The 22,577-nt window shown below is 39.7% G+C and overlaps 1 protein-coding gene across 3 annotated transcripts in view; it reads right to left on the reverse strand.

The window, feature by feature from the left end:
• COL19A1 (collagen type XIX alpha 1 chain) overlaps positions 1-22,577 on the reverse strand; it is a 217,577-nt gene that overhangs the window by 108,361 nt on the left and 86,639 nt on the right. For all 3 annotated transcript variants that reach the window (XM_073000073.2, XM_078386107.1, XM_073000079.2), the window contains 3 exons: positions 17,469-17,504; positions 15,392-15,436; positions 2,430-2,483 (listed from right to left, as the gene is read on the reverse strand). In XM_073000073.2, the coding sequence (XP_072856174.2) occupies positions 2,430-2,483; positions 15,392-15,436; positions 17,469-17,504 (135 nt within the window). The remainder of the gene's footprint in view (positions 1-2,429; positions 2,484-15,391; positions 15,437-17,468; positions 17,505-22,577) is intronic.

Genomic DNA, 22,577 nt, shown 5'->3' on the forward strand with positions numbered 1-22,577 from the left:
AGCACAGTGACTTTGAAGACCCTATCCTTATCAATCAGTTCATCGCTGAATGTCCACCTAAATAAGAAGACTTTCATGTGCCATCAAAATAACGTCAGAACAGTGGCCAAAACCAGCCTCACAAGGCACAGAATTTCACAATCTGAGAGGAGTTACTGGAAAGGATATCTCTTACATCTTTGACAAATGTGACTCTGAAGGTGGACCTATGGATTCAATGGACCTACTTAGCATAGCAAGTTCTTAGACTAAGCAACAGAATTTCAGCCATATCTACCTACACTACAGTGATGTAGAAAAACCTTTAACACATTGAAGTCAATGTTAAACTTGGCTAACCCAAAAATCTTGGTCTACAATTTGCTGGGGTTAATTTAATTTGAAGGAGCTATTATGTGTCCTTATTTCACAGATTTTTGTGAAACACACACATGTATGCACACATGGCTATTTGAAAAATATTTCAAGGTGTCCAGCACAAATGAAACTGAACATATTTGTCTGCAACTTGGTAAATTCAGTCCCCTCTAAGGGACTACCATGTCTCCAAATTTTATGTGAAAAAATCAAAGCAAAAATATTATAGCCATGTTACTTTTCCACTGCAAAGCAATGAGCAGAATGAAAATTCACATTTCCAAATTTGCATCTGAATAGCACCAAGTCTGAATCATTACATCAGACCCACAAACTGAATTAAAAGTCCTTTGCAGAGCAACATTCTAGAAGGGCAAAAGACCCTCTTTTTGCCATGACGAACATTTTAGTGGCTCAAAAAGAGGGAGCCATGGCCTTTAGGACTTGATAATATGACCCTTCAGAGGTCACCAACTTGTAGGGTCACCATAAGTCAGAGGTGATGGTGGGACCTAATAACAAAACATTTAGAACAAAAGGGCAAAACGAACATAAAGGAACACAATAAATCAGTACATCTTTATTATAGTATCAACTTATCTGAGTGTGACAAACATAATTAATATGTGTTTCTTTCCATAAGAGAATGAGAATGTATTATTCTAAATCTGCCCACCCCACCTTAAAGTTTTCCTAATATTTCTGCTTCAGGTGCAGTAACAGAAAAGACAGATTTGTCACTAAAATGCATATAACATCTGTGCTGTGCTGGGCAAAGAACCATTAAATCAGCAAGTATTCAAAATATTCATATTTGCCTAACAACTTTCTGGGGGGGAAAATTGATTCACCATCTGGAAGAAACATGATCCAGAGTTATACAAGCATTTAAGTATCCACTTTGGAAGAAATGGTAGATGTTATCAATACTTCTGATTTAGATTTCATATAGCCTTTATTAAGTCTGCCAGCATAGAAGAGTCAAAGCTGAAGTCTTCTTGGTTCTATCAAAAAGAGGCAGAGCAAGAAAAGGAGAAGCAAATGGAAAGAAAGGCTTATCTAGAAGGCATGAAACAGGATAACTACAAATCACAATATTCTCATTTCTGAATGGAGGTTTAAGGTAACTGAATTGCTGTGGACTATTAGCAGAATTCTGTAGGAAATTACTTTAGAGAACATATGGAATACATTCACAAACTAAATAAATCCATTAACTTCACCCAGTTGTAAATGGCCTGTGTACCTCGTGTAGTTATCCGTATCTGTATGCTTTATTGCTGCAAGGACTGAATTGGCAAAATGAACGAGGCCAGATTATCTGGAAAACCAAGTCCCTTGTCCTTGGTTGACCATTCAAGACTGAGAAACAGTTGCCAAGCAGTTTGGCCATCTGGAGGTCCCTTGATATGAGGATTTTCAGTCTTAGGTACTGGAAGCAGTAGTGAGGAACAGAACTAGATGAAGCCCACTGAGATTAACCAAATTTAAATAAATTTAAAATGCAAGAAAATCCCTACACACGCACATCTGACTGTTCACTTGTGTGCTCCAGGTTCCACTCATGTGCTTAAAAGGGCTTGCAGAGAGGCAGTAGGAAAGTAGGAACTGCTGCTATCTATTGTGTAGTAGACAATAATGGATGAGATTCTAGTTGCTAAAAGGATCAATTGTCTGATTTGGTAGAAGGGACACTATTGGATGTATCTCCTTGTTCTAAATTATAATGAGTAACATAATTATAAGGAAGGAAGGAAGGAAATCCAGGCATGCATGAAAGGAAGGAAGGAAGGAAGGAAGGAAGGAAGGAAGGAAGGAAGGATATCACTTCAGTGTTAATAAGTAAGAATGTCACATAAGCTAAACAGAATTTGGTCTCCTATGAGGGATTAGTGGCCAAGATAAAATAGTTGTTCCTTTTCTAGCAATTCATTGAAATGCTTTTTTCAGCAGTTGACTTTAAAAGTTGCTGCTTTCCACAGTTACCTTTATAAATTGCAGCAATATAGGTTCAATGACATGAAGAGAAGCTACAATATAAAATACAGAGGAAAGGTAACACACCAACTCACCTCTTTTCCAGGTTTGCCTTCTGGTCCTTGCTCTCCTCTGTCTCCCTTTTCTCCCTAGGAAAAACAAATAATCACTTTAACTTTGAAGGGAGACACATCTGTAGACAGAGAATTGTGAAGGAGCATTACCACAAAAATAATGGCCATTTTTGGTACAACTTCCACTAGCTTTGATAAACTATTTCATTTTTGCCTCAAATATAAGTATAAATATATATTTCAAAAAGGTTTGGAAAATCTCCCCATTTCATCCACAGGCTTTGGATCTGGAAAGAAAATGCTGATATAAACACCTGTGTTAATTAAAACCTGAATGTGTCAATTCTCATTTTTCTCTGCCACTTGCTTACTACATATTTACCACAGCTTCATTATCCCAACAACCTCCATGCATTCAAAAAATACTTTTAAAAATAGCCACGTATTTTGTTGCTCTTACCCACTGGTTTCTGCTTGCAATATACCAATACAATTGTTGTGTTCACCAATGTCAAAAGGACTATGAACCCAAAACCAGTTTACAGCACAGCGAGCAGCACATAGTCTGGGGATTGTATGCAGCCACAAAACCATTTTTTTGCAGCTCCCGGGTTCTCCCAAGCTCTCAAACATGTTGCTGATATTCTGTAGAAAGTTGCTACCAGACATCTCAAAGATTTCGTTCTTGTTTTCAGTCGAGGGGGGTTGGCATGTCACCTCAATTCACTTGTGGTCAGTGAGTCGCATGAAACAGAATTGGCTTTTTGTCCTCGGTGCAACCAAGTTACTCACATTTAGTTTACAGCAAGGAATCTCTCAGCACTTAGAGGAGGGGTGGGCAACTTCCGACAGTGCAGGGGCTGTGCATCACCATCCTTGGGGAGCTCACTCTTGGGACTCCCCTACCTCTAAAGTTTTTGTCTTAGAAAATAGGTTTTTTTAAAAGTGAAATCACCCCCTAGTGGCCAAAAAGGATGGGAAATTTGCTTCAGCCCCCTTTGAGAGCCCAGGGAGATATTTTTTAAACTATTTAAAACAAAACAACCCTGTCTGTCTGTCTGTCTGTCTGCCTGCCTGCCTGCCTGCCTGCCTGTCTGCTTGTCTGTCTGTCTGTCTGTCTGTCTAGTGTGGTGGGTGGCTCAGTGTACTGGGAAGCTACATTTAGAGACTCTACGTGGTCCACCTCTAGCTTAAAGCATTAAAAGAAATAATTAAGTGATACAGCCTCCAGAAGGCAGTCAGGCAGACTTGCAGCTCTTCCTAGCCCGCCAAAAGTCCCATTTCTAATCCTGGAGGTCATCAGGACTATCATTTTTTGCTTAGGTGCCTTGGAGAAGTCCCCAAGATCTAATAACTCTCTGATTACACCCTCAAGTCGAAATCTGATACTTCAAGCTGAGTCAAAAAGTTTACAGCCTTCATCTTCGGACATTAACTCAGATCCTGACACCAAAACATCTGGTCAGAATGATTTTTTGGACTTTTGCATGCACGCATGGATGCACACATACATGCTCACATACACACACACGTGCACACACAAAAGCTCTGCAATGCCCTATCTGAGGAAAGGTTCTGGTGGGCTCAAAAGCTTACCAGATTTTGACATTTTAGGGGTCACATAGGGGCATGACTCATTACCAGCACCCCCCCCCTTTTTTTTATTCTGCAGCATACACATGAATGGCTTCTATGGCTAAGTTCATGAGAACATACTGATTGCTGAGACAACCATCCTTAGCTGTTCTTTAGCATCTGGTTTGTTGACATTTTAGAAGCCTTATATTCAGTCTGCAGTCAGTTTATATTAAGAAGATCGACGTGCAAAGCCTTTTGGATTCTAGATCTTAGAGAGAGAATTCAGAATCCATAGGGAAACACATAATCCCACGGCACGTTCCTGTGGATACTGGCTGTCATATCTGAGGAAAATAACTCCAAGGTCAGTCCCCCTCCTTTTTTTTTCTAGAGGGGAGAACATGTTCCTTTTTTCATGATTGTGTGAACAGATCCAGAGACAGATGGCCTTTAACAATATCTCAGACACCAGAAAACGTCCTTCAATGGTGTATGATTAAAGGGAGTGGCCAGAACTCAGAAAGTTACAGTGAGAAGAATAATTAGCTAAAGCTATACAAGCCGCTAAAAATAGCAGGCTCCATATTTGTCTTCTTACCCAAAGCACAGCACAGAGCAGGATGATGCACATGAAGAGTCAATAATTGAACCACGTAAGATGCTGTACATCTTGAGTTTACTCCCTTCATAATAAAAGTAATTAAGATACCATAGAAGAATTGAAATTATCCCTTGTTAATAATGATGATGATCATCACCATCATCTTAGAACTGCAGAGCTAGAGGAAGCGTATGGATCATCAAGCCCAGCTCCAGTCAAGGAGGCAAAGTGGGGAATTGAACTCCCAGCCAGATGGCTACAGCATTGAGTTATGCAGCAGTTCAATTATAGTCATAGGCCAGAATCCTATTACCTATTAAATTCTGGTGGTAAATTGCTGCTGGGTGTATTCCTGGGTGAGTACCCACATGCAAATTTATACAAGTGTTAATTAGCAACAGGGTTCTGGCTATAATTAATGCAGGGCTTACCTACACACATCAATTGGAGCAGGCTGGATTGAGCTAAATAGGGCTGTAACAGGTCAGGTCAAAGTGTGGCATGCCATTTGGGCAATCCTCACATTCAAATGACATGCACCCCTCAAGCAACCCTATTTGGCCCAACTTCTTCAATCTGGCATACAGTGAAATGGCTTAAGAAGAGAACCACTTCTAAATATTTGCAAATTAAACACTTCCCACATGCCTTCAAGGAGACAGAGAGGAAGTGTTTAATCTGCCAATATCCTGAAGTGGCTCTCTTCTTATGCCACTTCGTGATACTATGGCAAATTGACAGTGGCAGGCAAATTGACAGATGCAAGGCTCACTTTGGTTTGCTTCTAACAGTCACCCATGCTTGAAATGAACCAAAACAGAGCAATCCCAGCCATGCATGCGCACGCAGACGCACACACGCACGCACACACACACACTTTAGTGACAGTTTGGTTTGTTCCAGCAATTAAATCATGTGTTTGCTGGAAAAAGAATGAATCAACCCATCCCTGCAGCACACCAAACAGCAGTTGAATGTCTGCCTGATCACATCTTTGTTTTTGGGGAAAGGAATTAATAGCAAGGAACTCATTATCATTACCAAGTTACTTCAAGCTCTGCAATTCACCAACACCTTTTACTTGGCAACTAGTGCATCTCCTGGGACAGCATTATATTATCAGCATGTGAGATCACCACTTCCTTATAACACATTCTTTAAATTCTTAAGTTTGGATAAATCTAAATGTGAATTTTCCTTCACATTCCATGCCACCAACTTTTCTTTTGTATGAGCTGGCAAATGTATAGAGCATCACAAGTAGTCTGTTTAGTTCTGGGGCATAAGAATGGATGCTGTTGTGATTATTTTAATGAATTTAGTTCTGGAGCCCCAAAGCACATGACAGTAATGTGCTGAGGGATGGGGAAAGATCCAATGAGGAAAGGGAGGTAGAAAATGAAAAATAAGGAATTGACTGTTAGAAGCCCTATGCCTTCAGTTCATATGCACATTCCTCCTCTCTTGATGTCTTCATTGTTTCCTTAACTTTGCTAACAAAGCCAGCTCATTCTTTGTTCTTTCCATGCCATACATACGTCACACATCTGTGAGAAGTGGGCTTTTAATAATTTTCTACTGAATTCTAATATTGCCACAAAACATTTCCAATGCACTGGGGTTGGTCAATTTATTCACCATGAACATCTTACTGGAAGGAAGGAAGGAAGGAAGGAAGGAAGGAAGGAAGGAAGGAAGGAAGGAAGGGAGGGAGGGAGGGAGGGAGGGAAGGACTGTGAGCACAGAAATTGTAGGATTTGTCCCAAGGAGATGTTAAATCAAGTACAACTACTAATTTGGTATGAATAAAATATGAGTTGACTTGGTCAAAGCAGATTTTAACATACTATCATGCTATTGATTGATCATTCTGTCCCAAACTTGCAATCTGAATCTCATTTACAATTTTATGCAAAATAGCCCCACGGAACAGAGTTTCCTCTTCCTTGCTACATTGTAATCTTGAGAAAAGTGAGAGAGCTGGCCTCATAACTTCCACAAGGGCAAGCCAATCAATTCTCTTGGCTTCCAGATACTGTAAATAACTTGACTGTTGCACTGAACTTAGATGTTTTGCAATATATATACACTAATGAATAGAAATGGGCACATGCAGGTCCACCTTCAGTGAGAATCGACTGAATTTGCGTTATTCAGGCTGCGAATGGACACAGATTTCTAGAGGGCATGATTTCTCTCCTGTTGGAATTTAACAGCCTTTAAATCCATGAGAGAAACCTGTGGTTCTTCAGAAGCGCTTGTTGGGTCTTCAGTTCTCATCATCCCAGCCTGTGGCAGAGCTGATGGGGCTTGTGACCTGGCTATATCTGGAGCAAGACACGTTTCCCATCTCTGCTTCGACTTGTGAAAAAGCAGAAATGTTGCCATCTCAGTCCTTCTGACTGAATATCTGAACATTCATCTCAGAAGAGAATTTGCAACAGAATGAGTTGCAAAGGGGAAGGATAACTAAATCTCCAAATCAATGGAGCCCTTCAAAAACAGATTAGAAAAATGCAGCCTGAGATCTGATTAGGACTAGCGGGTGGACTACACGGCATTAGGGTCCACTGCCAGGCCTAAACTCTATAATTATCCCTGTGTTTTCATGCCTGCCAATTGACAACTGGATATAAATTGGGTCCAGATAATGCTAATGCTCAGTTGTTTCCCCTCCAGATGTTTGAATTTAGCAAATTGGAACATTGAGCTGAAGACACAGGCCTTTGAGCCTTTGTTCTGGTTTACAGACAGAGATCTGGCATGAAAGCTCTCCAGCTTGGAGGCATGCCTTGGTTGCCTTTGTGCTGAACTGAACGAGAGTCCTTCAAGAATTATTGGAGCCATGCTTCCACAGTAAGCTGAAATATCTGATTAACACGCACGTAAAGTTAACTTCAGCATGGGGCGACAGAATCGGGCTTGGTGAGTACCAACCAGAGAAACCCAAGGCAAAGAAAAGTTTAAAATGTCCTTACTGCTCATGCAGTAGAGTCAATAAATAACCATACCTGAAGTTCAATTTCTCATTTGACATTTCTTTCTTGCTGGAAAATGTTTGAGATTTTACAAGAAAGAGAAACCAGCGTATTCTCTTTTCTTTTAAAGGTGAGCGAAGAATCAATCTTTACCTGTCAGCAGTTGACAAATGGCATTACTTTCACAGAATGTATTTCCAAGACATCAACATTTTTGGTAGCTTCAGCAGGTTGCGGCAGCCGTTATTTAGAGACTAGCAGATGCTGCACAGTCAGTGATTACAACCATGCCAACTGTGTGATTGACTGGTGATAGTGTACTGTGAAGTCTGAGCTTCACCCACTTCTGTTTCATTCCATAACATTATTTGCCATAGCTGTGATTATTGGTTACTGTTTTTCACCTCTGCTAGTTTTATTCCAACTACCACTTTCAAAGCTGAAGGCAATGTACATGGATACTCCTCCAACAGTTTGTGGCCCTAGGTTTTGTTACTACAGCAAAGTGTGTTGCTTATATACTGCCCCATAGTGTTTAAAGCTCTCGCTGGGTGTTTTAGAACTTGATTACACTTTTCCTCCCCACTCCTTGAGCTGGGTACTCAGTTTACTGACCTCAGAAGGATGAAAAGTTGAGTCAACATTGAGCCGCCTACCTGAGCCCGGGATTGAACTTAGGTCGTGAGCAGAGTCTTCACTGCAGTACTGCAATTTAACCACTGCACCATGAGGCTCTTCACCATGAAGACTGGCACAAGATCAGTCAATAAGCTTCATGCTAGAGCACAGATTAGAACCTGGGTTCCTCTGCCCTATCCCCATCTAAGCCCAAGACACCAGTAGTCTACCGTGAATAACCATTGATACTTTCTAGAAATCAACATTGAGTCAAATTTTGGGTGTAAAATAGATAGTACTGACAACAGGAACACAACTGTATTTACATAGGTGTGAAAAACCAAAAGAAAAAAAGTGGAGGTGGCAGTGAAGACATGTTTCTTCTGCCTGCTGTACTATTGTCTTGCATTTGTCAGCAGCTTTCATGAGATGGAAAGTAGGGTCCTATGCCAATCCAAGAGAACTGTGGTAATTGAAGGTAGTTAACGATGTATGAAACTACATTTTGCTAGTTTGGGCCGATGGAGGAGAAAGAGTACTGAACAAATTTCACATTCATATTTGTTTCGGGCACCAACACCTCAGAGCAAATCTACCAGAAAATATATTTCAAAGGCAAACAAATAATTTTGATTGGAATAATTTGTAGAGCTCTAGTGAAAGTGGACAGATAGAAAAATAGTCCTAATTTCTGAAATTCAGAGAGCACCAACAGGTCTGCTGAAAGAGAGACAAAAGGAAAATTGTTTTTTGAGGCAAGGGTGCAATGTTATTCTGAACATCTGTGAGCTCCAACGCATGTATCAATACCTCTGTTATCTGATTAGACTGTACTGTTTTAATTTTTTAGGAAATTAGCTCTGGCAGTTATGTGTTTGGTACACACACTTACTTGGGAGTATACCCCACTCACTGTACAGTGAAATATATTTTACACTCTCATTTGGAAATCAATATATTTTTAATTGTATCTGTTCACTTAGAAAAGCATCTTTCCCTCCCTTCAGCATCTCAGACAACTCATTAAGATTTTTAGTGTCTTGGGACCAAAAATTTATGTTTTTCCTTTAGTTTTCTTGTTATGCTATACATACCATTATTAAACAGTAGAAAAGCAATAGCCTCTTTAAAACTAGGCACACTAGAGTGTAAGTTCTTCGCCAGAAATACTTCATTGATTTTATATGTTATATTTTCCCCCTCCTAATGATTTGAACCTACATTTTGTTGCTGCAAATTGAAATTGGTTTCTCATAAGGAAAACAATAACTTTTTATCATCCTCAGATGATAAAAAAGTAACTATTGCATGTTAATACTGTGTTGGTTTCAAGGAATATATTGATTTCCTACAAAGAGTAGGAAATACTACTCTCACATGGTCATAAAAGCATTATTCACCCATTCCACTGTCTTCTACGGAAGAATCTTGTACTACAAATTGTACATTAATTCCTAGAACAGCCCTAGCACCACTGCAATGCACTACAGGCTTCACTAAGATGGCACATGGCCACCACAGCGTGGTACTCTCAGTCAGATGAAACATGATTTCCCCTTAGCATGAAAAGAGAAATAAACCCTTCCGCATCAGGCTTCTTTGATGTGATGTGTTAAAGCAGTGGTCCCCAACCTTGGGCCTCCAGATGTTCTTGGACTTCAACTCCCAGAAATCCTGGCCAGCAGATGTGGTGGTAAAGGCTTCTGGGAGTTTGTAGTCCAAGAATATCTGGAGGCCCAAGGTTGGAGACCACTGTGTTAAAGCAGCATACCACCGTTGCCAACTAAAATGCAACAGTATTATGTTGCACTGTTGCAGTACTCTCAACCTTGCAACATTTTCCAAGTGCATTTGAAGATCTGGTTTTCATGCGACGCTAAACCACAGATTAGTATTATGACGTGCGGTGAGTATGAGCTCTCCCACCTTGTGTTCCTCCAGCACAGCTGCAATTCACTTGGAAGCTTTGGCTTCTTATTCCTCCACCAAAAGCAGATTAATAGCAGTAACAAAATGTAGCTTAACAGAAAAGCGATCATTAAGTATAAAATAAAACAAATACGATAAGATGCAATGAAAATAACATGAAATACCTAGCTAGCCCCTAACCAGTTGCATCAGTTGTCTGCTGGTGGCAAGAGAGAACAGAAAGGACTTGCAGAGCTAGCCTTTTTTTGCTTTCCCACCGTATGTGCCTCTGATGGCGGTAATACTGAGAACCAGGTCCGTCCCAAACAGGCAGGCTCCTATGCAAGAACCTGGTCCTATGGGATTCCTGAAACCAAACTGTATAGGCTTTATAACATAATCACATTTTGAAGCCCAGAAACAGATGGCTAGCATGTGAAACCCGTTGAACAAAGATGTAAATCGACTTTCAATAAAACAAAAAACCATAAAAGTTCAACAGAAATTGACAAACATGAACAACAACAGACAGCAACAGAGCAAGAAGGCATGAATGAGTGCAGGAGGCAAAACAGAAGCAATGGTGTTGCACGGTTGCAGTACGCACAAGCTGTGACAGAGAGACACACCCCTTCGGTGGTCAGAATCCTATCACAACTACAAGAACTGAATGAACTTTGTTAACAAAATAATGAGAATGAGACTTTTAGTCTAAACTTGTGTGACTCAAACCCTATTTAGTAATTTTTTTAAAAAAAACTTTCAAGATACGGGCTTGATACTTTTCCCATATCCTAGGCACTTTCAAGTATTTTCTTCATTTAAACTTCTGGTTCAGAGGCAGTAGCATTAGAGTAGAATCTTTCATAGATCCAGTTGTTTCCACCAACTTGTTGTTCCTATTTATTATATACTTGTTTATTCTTGCACTATTTTGGAAAATCATTAAAGAACAACCCAAATCAGAGAGCTGTTATAGTATTAAATTTTCTAAAGGGTGTTTCTTCAAGTGAAATAAAATGACACAGAGATAGTTCAAGAGAGTGGCGGCAGCAGCTGGAGTCATGACCTGAGGTCCATATAAAATACAGCATGAGACACAAGGATGCTTTGGCACAGCTGCTGGTGAGCTACTTAAAATCATTAAAAGAGTAATAATTTAAAAATACAGTCATCCTCAACAGACTTCCCAGGAGGTGCTTATCACACCCATCACAAAACTGCTAACATAATAATGAATGTTGATGCTTAGTTTGCTCTCCCTGGTGTGTCATTTGTAGCTTTTATGATCAGATTACTTCTAATACATTGTACTACCAGGAGCCTCATGGAGCAGTGGCTAAACTGCAATACTGCAGCCAAAACTCTGCTCACATCCCAGATTCCATCCCCAGGTAGCCTGCTCAAGGTTCCATCCTACTCAGATCAGCAAACTGAGTACTCAGCTTTCTGGGGGCGGGGGGGCGGGCAATTATAGTCTGCATAATTAAATTATAAACTGACCAAAGAGTGTTTTAAATGCTGTGGGGTGGTTTTGCCTTGCTCTACAGATAAAAGACTTACCGTTTTAAGATGTGCACTAGTTGGTTATGCTCATGGTCCCTGGAAACTTTGGAAACTTAAAAGAATTGCAATTCTAGCTTCTGAAGGTGCATGTAGGGCTGCTGTTCATGATACAAGCAGCACTCAGAAACCTTTGCTTAGTTGCTTTGACACAGTCAGTCCCATCCCTCTCCCCGATGTACAACTGATTATTTTTTATGAGAGCAGACTATTATATGAATTCAGCAGATAAGCCTCGGGGCATTACACTGCTCCAGCTAATGGGAAATTTCACTAAACAGACATTATACCCTTCGATTTCATTTGCCTCTCCACCAAGAAAACTGCATGCCATGCTGCCCACAAGCTCCATATGTCCTTCTAACAAGTCATCCCGGCTCTGCAGTGGAAATGTTCAGAATATGGTATTGTACCCAACAATGTTTCATTTGTCATTTAGAGGATATAGAGTGCAACCTGGGACTTCCCAGTAGGCAATAAAGACATAAATGGAGAAGTATCACAAGGACACATACATCTGATCTAGAAATGAGAGAAAGAAAGGAATTGCTTTCGGTTCAGAAATTATACAGAATGCAAAGCAAAGCCGGGGTATTTGTCAGTTTCCTAACAGATATGAAGTGAAGCAAAGTAGTCCAGAGTTGCATTTGAATCAAATTGAGGCTTTGGTGCTTCAGTTCAAAAAGCTGAGGATTTTTAAAAAGAAATACTTGGTATCAGTGACACTCAGAAGATGAAAGTAATTAGTCTATTAGAGACGGCTAGCTTCATTGCTCTCATTTCCAATAGGGTGAGTGTGCACTGGGGGTGGGGATTTTTTTTGGTAACTGCGGATGTCAATTGGAAGGAAGGAAATGGGAGATTTACATGCACACTGGAGGTCCAGTAGTAGCTGATGGCAGTGAGTTTCACACATACCCCCCATAAGAGGTCAGAACCTTTGATTTTCCCTATTTGTACCCAGCCAAGTACTTTCCACTATTATGATGCAAATTGAAACAGATAGGCTACAAATTGGCTCAAAGCAAAGAGCTGCTATTTGTAAGACAAATAATTGCAATAGTATTGCAATAGTGGAGAGTTGTGACTAAATGTGATGGAACACGATACCAAAATCAGATTGATTATGTTCTCTGCAGTCAAAGATGAGAAGCTCTATACAGTCAGCAAAAACAAGATCTGAAGCTGATTGTGGCTCTGATCATCAGCTTCTTATAGCAAAATCCCAAAGAAGGCCAGTGCCAAAGAATGCTCCAACTACCGTACAATTGCACTCATTTGCACACGCTAGCAAGGTTATGCTCAAAATCCTATACGGTAGGCTTCAGCAGTGTGCACCAAGAACTCCCAGAAGTACAAGCTGGATTTCGAAGGGGCAGAGGAACTAGAGACCAAATTGCTAACATGCACTGGATTATGGAAAAAGCCAGAGAGTTCCAGAAAGACATATACTTCTGCTTCATTGACTACACAAAAGCCTTTGACTGTGCGGACCACAGCAAACTATGGCAAGTCCTTAAAGAAATGGGAGTGCCTGACCACCTTATCTATCTCCTGAGAAATCTATATGTGGGACAGGAAGCAACAGTTAGAACTGGACATGGAACAACGGATTGGTTCAAAATTGGGAAAGGAGTACGACAAGGCTGTATATTGTCCCCCAGCTTATTTAACTTATATGCAGAATACATCATGCGAAAGGCAGGACTGGATGACTCCTGAGCCAGAATTAAGATTGCTGGAAGAAATAATCTCAGATATTCAGACGATACCACTCTGTTAGCAGAAAGTGAGGAGGAATTAAAGAACCTCATAATGAGGGTGAAAAATGGTCTGAAGCTCAACATCAAAAAAACTAAGATCATGGCCACTGGTCCCATCACCTCCTGGCAAATAGAAGGGGAAGATATGGAGGCAGTGACAGATTTTACTTTCCTGGGCTCCATGATCACTGCAGATCGTGACAGCATGACATTAAAAGATGCCTGCTTCTTGGGAGGAAAGCGATAACAAACCTAGACAGCATCTTAAAAAGGAGAGACATCACTTTGCCAACAAAGGTCCACATAATCAAAGCTATGGTTTTTCCAGTAGTGATGTATGGAAGTGAGAGCTGGACCATAAAGAAGGCTGGCCACTGAAGAATTGATGCTTCTGAATTGTGGTGCTAGAAGAGACTCTTGAGAGTCCCCTGGAGGGGATCAAACCTATCTGTTCTGAAGGAGATCAACACTGAGTGCTTGCTGGAAGGACAGATCCTGAAGCTGAGGCTTCAATACTTTGGCCATCTCATGAGAAGAGAAGACTCCCTGGAAAAGACCCTGATGTTGGGAAAGTGTGAAAGCAAAAGGAGAAGGGGACAACAGAGGATGAGATGGTTGGACAGTGCCATCGAAGCTACCAACATGAATTTGATGCAACTTCGGGAGGCAGTGGAAGACAGGAGGGCCTGGCATGCTCTGGTCCATGGGGTCACGACGAGTCGGACACGACTTAACGACTAAACAACAACAAAAAAGAACCCCATTAAATCTATTTTGTGATTACAGGAACACACACTCTTAGAATCAGGACCAAGATAGGATGGGGCAAATATATTCCCATGAATTACAAAGAAACTCCCAGAAGCAGTAACAATGGTGCACGAAGACTCAAAGTTTGCAAAGCATTAGTCAATTGTAGACAAGGGCTAGAGGCCTATGCAACTGACTGAAGGCAACTACCAAATTAACTGAGCCGCTCTCCCAGATGTCTGTCAAGTATTGGGTCTTCTAGCTGTGCAATTTGGTCATGCAACAGGCAGCCTTGAAAATGTGAAAGAGGCTTCTGCAAACCCTGTACACACATGGAAAACTTTGATTAGATTTTGGCCAATAACTCCAATTACTGAACTACCAGCATAGGTACAGTTTTCAGTAATGTTTCATCTGTACTCAGGAAAAGCATTATTGTTTTCCCTTCCTCAAAGATACTCGTAAATACATCCACTCCAGTCAGCCAGCTAGAGTAGCACCTTATGTAAATCAAGTGAAGAAAACCCTGTCATCTTTTCAATTCCATTATGGCCGCTTAATACAACACACAAGGCATGTGTGTCAAAACAACACAGCCTTTAAAAGGAAACATATCATTTTCAATCTGCTCCATGTTCTTTACCAGCATAATCACTTTCCAACTGTTTCTCCTGAATGTAGCGGATCGGCATGTCACCCACAAAAGTCTAGTTTTGACACTCAGTAATAGCCTGCAGGTTTACATGGGGCTTCCGGCAACCTCTCAACCCAGTGGGGAAGCCATGAAGTCATCAGTCAAATTAGCACTGACAGATAAGGCCTATTCACCTGCCCTTCTTTTTCAAACTAAACCTCTTGTCTGGCAGCTGGTCTCAAACCTCAAAAACTGTCTAAAAAGAGTTGACAGCTCCTGCGCAGATACACAGCAAAATTTTACTAGCAAACTTAAAATAGAAATCACCAGGCATGTTTTTCCTAGACTAGGTTTAAGATGAAATATGAGTAGCATACCCAAATTCAACCGAAACAGTAATTACCACATTTTTGGAATGTTTCATTCCTATACTGAATACCATAGTATCTTAAGGAAAAATCCTTTATCACTATCCTACAAGGGAGCAGTAGTTTTGTAAGTGGACTGGATCTCCTGTGACACTGGGCATTACTTTTTAAAGGTTTAGTTGCACCAAACAAAGTCAATGTGTAAAACCTGGTACTATTTACCTTTTCGCCCGCTTCACCTTTGGCACCCTGCAGGCCATGTTCGCCCTGTTTGTGGGAGAAACAAAAAGAAGTCAGATAGCACATAGAACATTTAAAACAATGGTTGCAAAAGAAATGTCTCTGCTGGACAAAGTAAAACATACAATGATTTTTTTTAAAGCAGAAGGCTCATGGGGTCCATTCCCACTTGTTTATGTCATATTTACTAATATTAATGCTAAAATCCTAAAATATTTTCCTCTGAATTTAAAAAAGAGCAATAACGTGAGTTTAATCAAGAAACATCCTCTTTAAAGCATAAATGCTAGGAGAAGAAAAATCTCACATTTCACATAAAACATCTTGAGCATACTTGACAATTCCAACTTATGTCTAAACAGCTTGAACCATCTTTGTTATTTTACAGACTGGAAATGAGGTGTATATCCCCTTAATGCTTTTCAGTGAGCCTATATATTGGCGATAGGGGAAATCTTGTGGCCTGTTAAAATAGTTTTTTGTGCTGATGATCTTCAGTCGTTCACTTCTGCACTGAGCATATTCTTTTTGGTTATATTCCCAATAGCCACATGAATGCCAAAAAAGAAGGCCAACCTGACTTAACAGCTAAAATTGCTACTGAAGTATTCATGATGGATAAAACGCAGAGTGCTATTTTTAGCACCAAAGTTTTTATTAGCAATAGAGTAGCTGACAAGCAGGAGTTTTATTTCTTTTGTGCGTGAAAATGGGCAGTCAAAGTGGCCACCCAAGTACTGTTTTCTGTAAAATAATGCTTCGCTGGTAGCTGAGGGGGAAAGGGGGCTAACTACAAAAGCTGTTATCTAGGCAATAGAGACACGCAAATAAAAACACACACACCACAGAGTACAAAGCTGAGTTAATTGTCAATAATATAGATTTTCTCATAAATACAAAAAATCATAAAAAGTAAACATGTTATAAAGCATTCTATATTTTCAACACAGAAAGAAGTAGTACATTGTTTGGAGACATATACAATGTGCTTCTATAGAGAGCTCCTAATGCTACCAATCAGAAATTGGAGTCCCTTCCATCTTTCCTGTCTTAGCAAGGTTTCTGTGATAAGAAAAAAAGATGGAAGAAGCAGTGAAAAAACTTAGGAGGGTTACAGCAATGAAATTTGGGTGCCCTGATTGAATTTTATGAGGCAGGAAGACCTTATATTGTCCAAAGTTTCACCAGGAAGACTTTGGAAGTAGTGTACCCACAGACGTACTGATATGACACAGTACAGTATTATTTACATACTAAGCTATTTCTTTAGTTAAGAAATTTCAGAACAAATGATCCTCCCTAGTTTATAATAGCAAAATTAACACAAAAATATTGATATTACATTTAAACAATACCACATTAGTAGATTAGAAAGCAATTAGTCAGAAATATCAGCAACAAATAACAAAAACATTAAATAATAGCAGCAGATCAAAATTTCTAGGACCATAAATAGTCAGTAGTTATCACAGCAATTTGACATCTTTGTTTTTTTTTCAGATATCTTAAGCTGGGAAAGTTTAAAGCCTTGATATTAAGGTAATTATATAAAACTACAGGTGATAGTTTGGAAAAGGAATATGAATCTTACAGCCTGTAACTCTCGGAAAGAAACTGGGGAGTTAAAAACAGTCCTTTGCCCTTACAGTGAGATTTTTCTGCATGTGATATTTTTGGTGCCAAGAGAAAATATTTGCCCACAATATATTGTTTTATAGCAAACAACTGATTCTATCTGGGTGTGAGGGGAGTCACAATGGTGTTCCCCTCCTAGCCCATTTGTTGACTACATTTGGGTTTGTTTATTTACTTCCTAAATTTATATTTTCATCAAATAAGTTAGTATGACATACACGGCACCCTTGTTTTACCATCCCAACAGGACCTTCAGATATACGCAGGATGTTAGCAAGGTCAGCCTCTGAGTTTAGTAGGTAAAGAAGGAACTTGGGTTTTTGAAAACAAACATCATAATCTTTTCTTTGCTCTGTATAAAAAGTAATGGAAAAGGAGAAATGAGGAACTTCAATTGTACTAAATGGATATAAACTGGACCTACCTTCTCACCAGGAGCACCAGTCAGTCCATCCTCTCCCTGAAATAAATTACATGTAATCAATGTTATTTGTCACTTATTATCCAACAAGGTTTCTTAACAAACAAACAAACAAAAAGGAATAATAAATAATCATTTAAAAGTTTCTTCACTGAGAACTCATTTAAGACATTTCAAAGGTTTTTTAAAAAAAACATTTAAATCTTCATTGTGTCACCTCACACTTATTTGGATGGCATATCTTGATATTTTAAAAAAGAAAATAGTCATGATAAGAGTTCAAATAATCTAACTCTTTAGGCAAGAGCATAACAAATGGATATGCAATGCACAGTATGGTGCCTGCAGATTATTTAGTTCACTGAGCTTGTTTCTGGTTTCAGAATGGTTGATATCAGGGAAGAAGAGGTGCAAATCTGAAAGATGGAACAGAGGTCTGATAGAGATAGCAAGCCTAATTTAAGGCTGTTCTGAAACATTTTTGCCTTCTAAACTGTCACAAAGAGCCATTGGACATGCTATCCTGATGTAAGGAAGGGCCACAAGAAATAGGTGATGGTCAATATCCTGTTGGAGGAAAACACAATTGGAATGGACTGTTCTGTGTATGATTTTAAAGCTGTTTGTGCAAGGGGGGGATATAGCAAACCCTTGTAACAAGCATAAAGTCCTGTTGTCTGCAATGGATAATCTCTGATTTCTGGGACTGCCAGCTGGAGATTGTCAGGGCAAGCACAGCCCTTAAGGTCTGCACATTAAAATGGACACTGTCACCCTTCTATAACAGTTTGGAAATGTCCTGGGAATCTATGGATTTCTAGTCTGTGTGGCTATACAGAGATCTTAGGGCGCTTGGCAAAATAAAGAAAATCTAGATAACATTCAGTGAAAGGGGTCCGGAATACCTCCACACTATTTAAAATAGTTATAATCCAGGCTGAGATAAAGATATGGCATAGATTAGAAAAGGCACAATGAAGTGCACCACCATGCCACTGTACTTATCCAACAATGTATTTTTCCTTTCACTTAAGTACTGTATCAGCAGAGGAAAGAGTGTGTGGGGGGGGAAATGACAAGGTGCTAATTAATTACTAAGACTTGGAAAATGACACTTTCATGATTTGCGAATGACAAAGCTTTTCAGAAATACTATCGAGTGTTGTTTTTTGACCAAGTATTAGCAAAATAAATGAAACTGCAAAGGGAAAAGTGTCTAATACTCCTTTTTAAGATCCAGTTTGTTGCAAGAGACATGTCACTATCTTAAAACAACTTTGTCTTTTTACCCTGCAAATGTAATGATACTATAATTCCCATCATTCTGCAATATTGAACTTTGCACTCATTCTATCTGGTTTCTGTGCTAGAACATTTCATTATTATATTATTATTTGCATTCAGTTGAACTGTGCTATTAAAAAGTTATCACTTTTTAAATGAAAAAATGCGATCTGTGCTTTCTTTTTAAAGAATCATGTAAAATGAATGCCATCTATTGATTTCTAGCTGTCATTACTGAACATTCACAAAAGAAAAGATGCTAATGTTAAGAAGATTGGTTCCAAGGAAGAAGAAAAGGGTTGGATTAAGATCTGCTTTAGATTATGAGCAGTAAATAAATTCTTTGCAAGATTTTCTCAGTTGTGAACATCACTACCTGTCCTCTATAGAGAACTACCTATAAGGGGGAAGATATTGTTGCATTCCTCCTGTAAACCTCCTATATTTCCCCACTGCTCCTTCCAATACTTTTTCTCCACACACATACAAAGGAAATCCATGAAGGAAGGAAAGGTGAAATAGCAACACGGTGTCTTTTCATTGTAGTAGAAGAATCTGTCAATTGAGAAACACCACATATTCTATCAGCCTTTGATCTCCTCAACCTTACATGTTTGTCATTAAGGAACAAAGTGACCTATTGGCTGACAAGTACAGTTCTAATGAACATTCACATTTTTTTTCATCCTCAATAAAAACATGTCTCTATGCATCAAGAAAACCACTTGATGAAACTTTCAACTGTTACTGAATGAATAAATGAATGAATGAATCGCACACACACGGAGTTCCGGGTGTGGAATGACTAGTGCTTTTTTCATCAGCAAAAATATAGGGAGTAATTGCACAACAGCTTGTATTGCACAAATCTCCATTTTCTTTGTACCAAGTACAAAGGTAGGATTTTTATTTATGCATAAAATTCCAGTTTTCTCCACAGAATACTGGAGGTAGTGTAGAAAATGTAAGTGATATGTCCCCAAACCTTTCCTCCTTAGAAATACAAAAACAAAACAAAACAAAAACAAAAAGGTAAAAAGAATGATTTTATCCTTGCTTAGTGGGGAGGAGTTTTTTAATTTTTCATTCCCTGAGGTGAGAAACAGACAAAGACTTGCACCCCTTCTCCTGAGGGACTTTTTTCTAGGGCTGTGGTCTCTCATCATCTGACAGTCAGTTGGTAATCAGCTAAATCTGTTTGAGGGTTAGAGCTCAGGACAATTTCAGGTTAAGATGGGGAGCTTTGGGGAAAGTCACCTGTTCCTAACAGGAATTTTTCTGCTGAACTTCTTTACTTGTGTTCACACTGTGAGATTCAGAACACTATGTTAATAATCAAAGTTTGCTGTAATCTCATTGTATAAAATTGTTTCCCTTTATTAAAGAAGGCAGTGAAAGGAAAGAGAAGAAAAGGGTTATGATGGCAGAGTTCATATCTACACACACGTGAAGCAAGATACAGAAGCCAGATCAGAGATAATAAGTCTTTTTTGTCTTCTGTGGAAGTAAAGTGAATCACTGAATAAAACTTTTGGAGATTGGATCAAAAATATAACTGAAGATAAGTACAGTTTTTATGCCAGGATTTTTTCATGAAAGAGACAAAATTAGCACACAGGAATTCCTTTAAACTTCAGTGACACTATTTCTTTGATGCTGCTTTATTGGGTGGGTGAAAGGAGACTCTTCTCTACTGCAGTGATGTTAAGCCAAGGAGTAAGAAAAAGAATATTCTTCAATTAAGAGAATTAAATGTATATGCAGTTTCCACTGATAAGCTGTCTGTATATGCTTCTTAAATGTGGAAAACTCTGCTTTGCTTTGCTCTTGATTGTCTCCAGACATCTCCATTCTAGCAGTTCACTTAGACTTTTAAGTTCTTATTTCAAGATACGAAACCATGTTCATTAGCAGCAGAGAAGCATCCGCACCTTGGAATTGTTAGAGGTGTGCACATCCTCTTTCTTCAGGTCTTGCAACCTAACCACACAGTTTCTATTACTGATAAACAAGATGTCCACAAACTCTTTTTTAATCAACAATTTGATTTGATTTATTGTGATACAGTGAGTAGATAAATTATGAATCAAATCAAATAAGAAAGGACAATAACATAGCTAGAGTTTAATGATCTCTGCAAAGAAAGTTCCCTGGTTCTTCTGAAGGCAACTTTCTGAGGGTAGGAAAGACTATGAGATGACAGTCTCTTCCCTAATCCTATTCTGCTGGGGTCTTCCTTTCAAAAAACCTTTGTGAAATAAGTGAGAGACTACCCAGTTCCTCTGCCCTAGTCTGATAAGCACTTACCAAATATCAGAGATGGGCAACAGAGCAGAGAAATGTACCCTACCCCAATTTGTTATCCTAAAAAAATACATGCTAGGTATTTGCATGCAGTCATCCTTCACTTTTGGGATACATTTGGATGTTCATGTATTCCATACAGGATTATAATTCTCTTTGTCAAAAATTCTGTGCAAGGCTAGAGCAAAACAGCCAAACATTTTATTTCAGAGATTTTTAATGAGACATATCCACTTTCACAAATCATCCCACAAATGTAGCAGAATTATTTCCTAACCTTGGAAAAAACATCTTCTCTTTTGGACTACAACTCCCAAATTCCCCAGGACAGCACAGCTTGTTCATGTCATTAATTTCAGGATCTGATTAGAGATGGGCACAAACCACAGGTGCTGCACGTTCCCTTCCCCCACCTCCCTGGCCTATGACCTACTCACCAGTCAATGTGTGCTCTTCTCCTCCACTTCAGCTGCTCGACCAGTCACTAGCAGAAGAATGAACTTCCATGTCCCGCCTCCTTGCCTGAGTGGACAATCAGTCAGGGAGGTGGAGCAGGGAAGCCTGTGCACCTGCCAGAGATTGGTAAAACAGCTGAAGAATAGGAGGAGAGAAGCATGCATTGGCTGGTAAGTGAGGGGAGGGAATGCACAGTGTCTCTGGTGCTGCTTGTACGAACTGGCATGAACCGCCGAACCAGGGCACATGCCCATCTCTAGATCTGATTACATTTAGGATTGAATCATAACTAGATTACAATTCCTTCATGGATTGCTGCCTTGTCGTGACCAAGTGGCTTGAGTAATTCAGAGAAGCTATGGGCTATGCCATGCTGGGACACCCAAGACAGACAGGTCATAGTGGAGAGTTCTGACTAAACGCGATCCACCTGGAGCAGAACTGGCAAGCCACTCCAGTATCTTTACCAAGAAAACTCCATGGACAAAAACAAAAGGCTAAAATAAAAAACGCTGGAAGATGAGCCCCACCGGTCAGAAGGCGTCCAACATGCTACTGAGGAAGAGCAGAGGACAAGTACAAGTAGCTCCAGAGTTAATGAAGTGGTGGGGCCAAAGTTGAAAGGACGCTCAGCTGTGGACGAGCCTGGAAGCGAAAGGAAAATCTGATGCTGCATAGAAAAATATTGCATAGGAACCTGGAATGTAAGATCTATGAGCCTTGGGAAGCTGGAGGTGGTCAAACAGGAGAGGGCAAGAATAAACATTGACAAGTGATGAGAAACCTAGACAGCATCTTAAAAAGCAGAGACATCACCTTGCCAACAAAGGTCCACATAGTCCAAGCTATGGTTTTTCCAGTAGTGATGTATGGAAGTGAGAGCTGGACCATAAAGAAGTCTGACCACTGAAGAATTGATGTTTTTGAATTCTGGTGCTGGAGGAGGCTCTTGAGAGTCCCCTGGACTGCAAGGAGAACAAACCTATCCATTCTAAAGGAAATCAACCCTGAGTGCTCACTGGAAGGACAGATGCTGAAGCTGAGGTGCCAATACTTTGGCCATCTCAT

Source organism: Pogona vitticeps, chromosome 1, assembly GCF_051106095.1.
Source record: "Pogona vitticeps strain Pit_001003342236 chromosome 1, PviZW2.1, whole genome shotgun sequence".
NCBI lineage: Eukaryota > Metazoa > Chordata > Lepidosauria > Squamata > Agamidae > Pogona > Pogona vitticeps.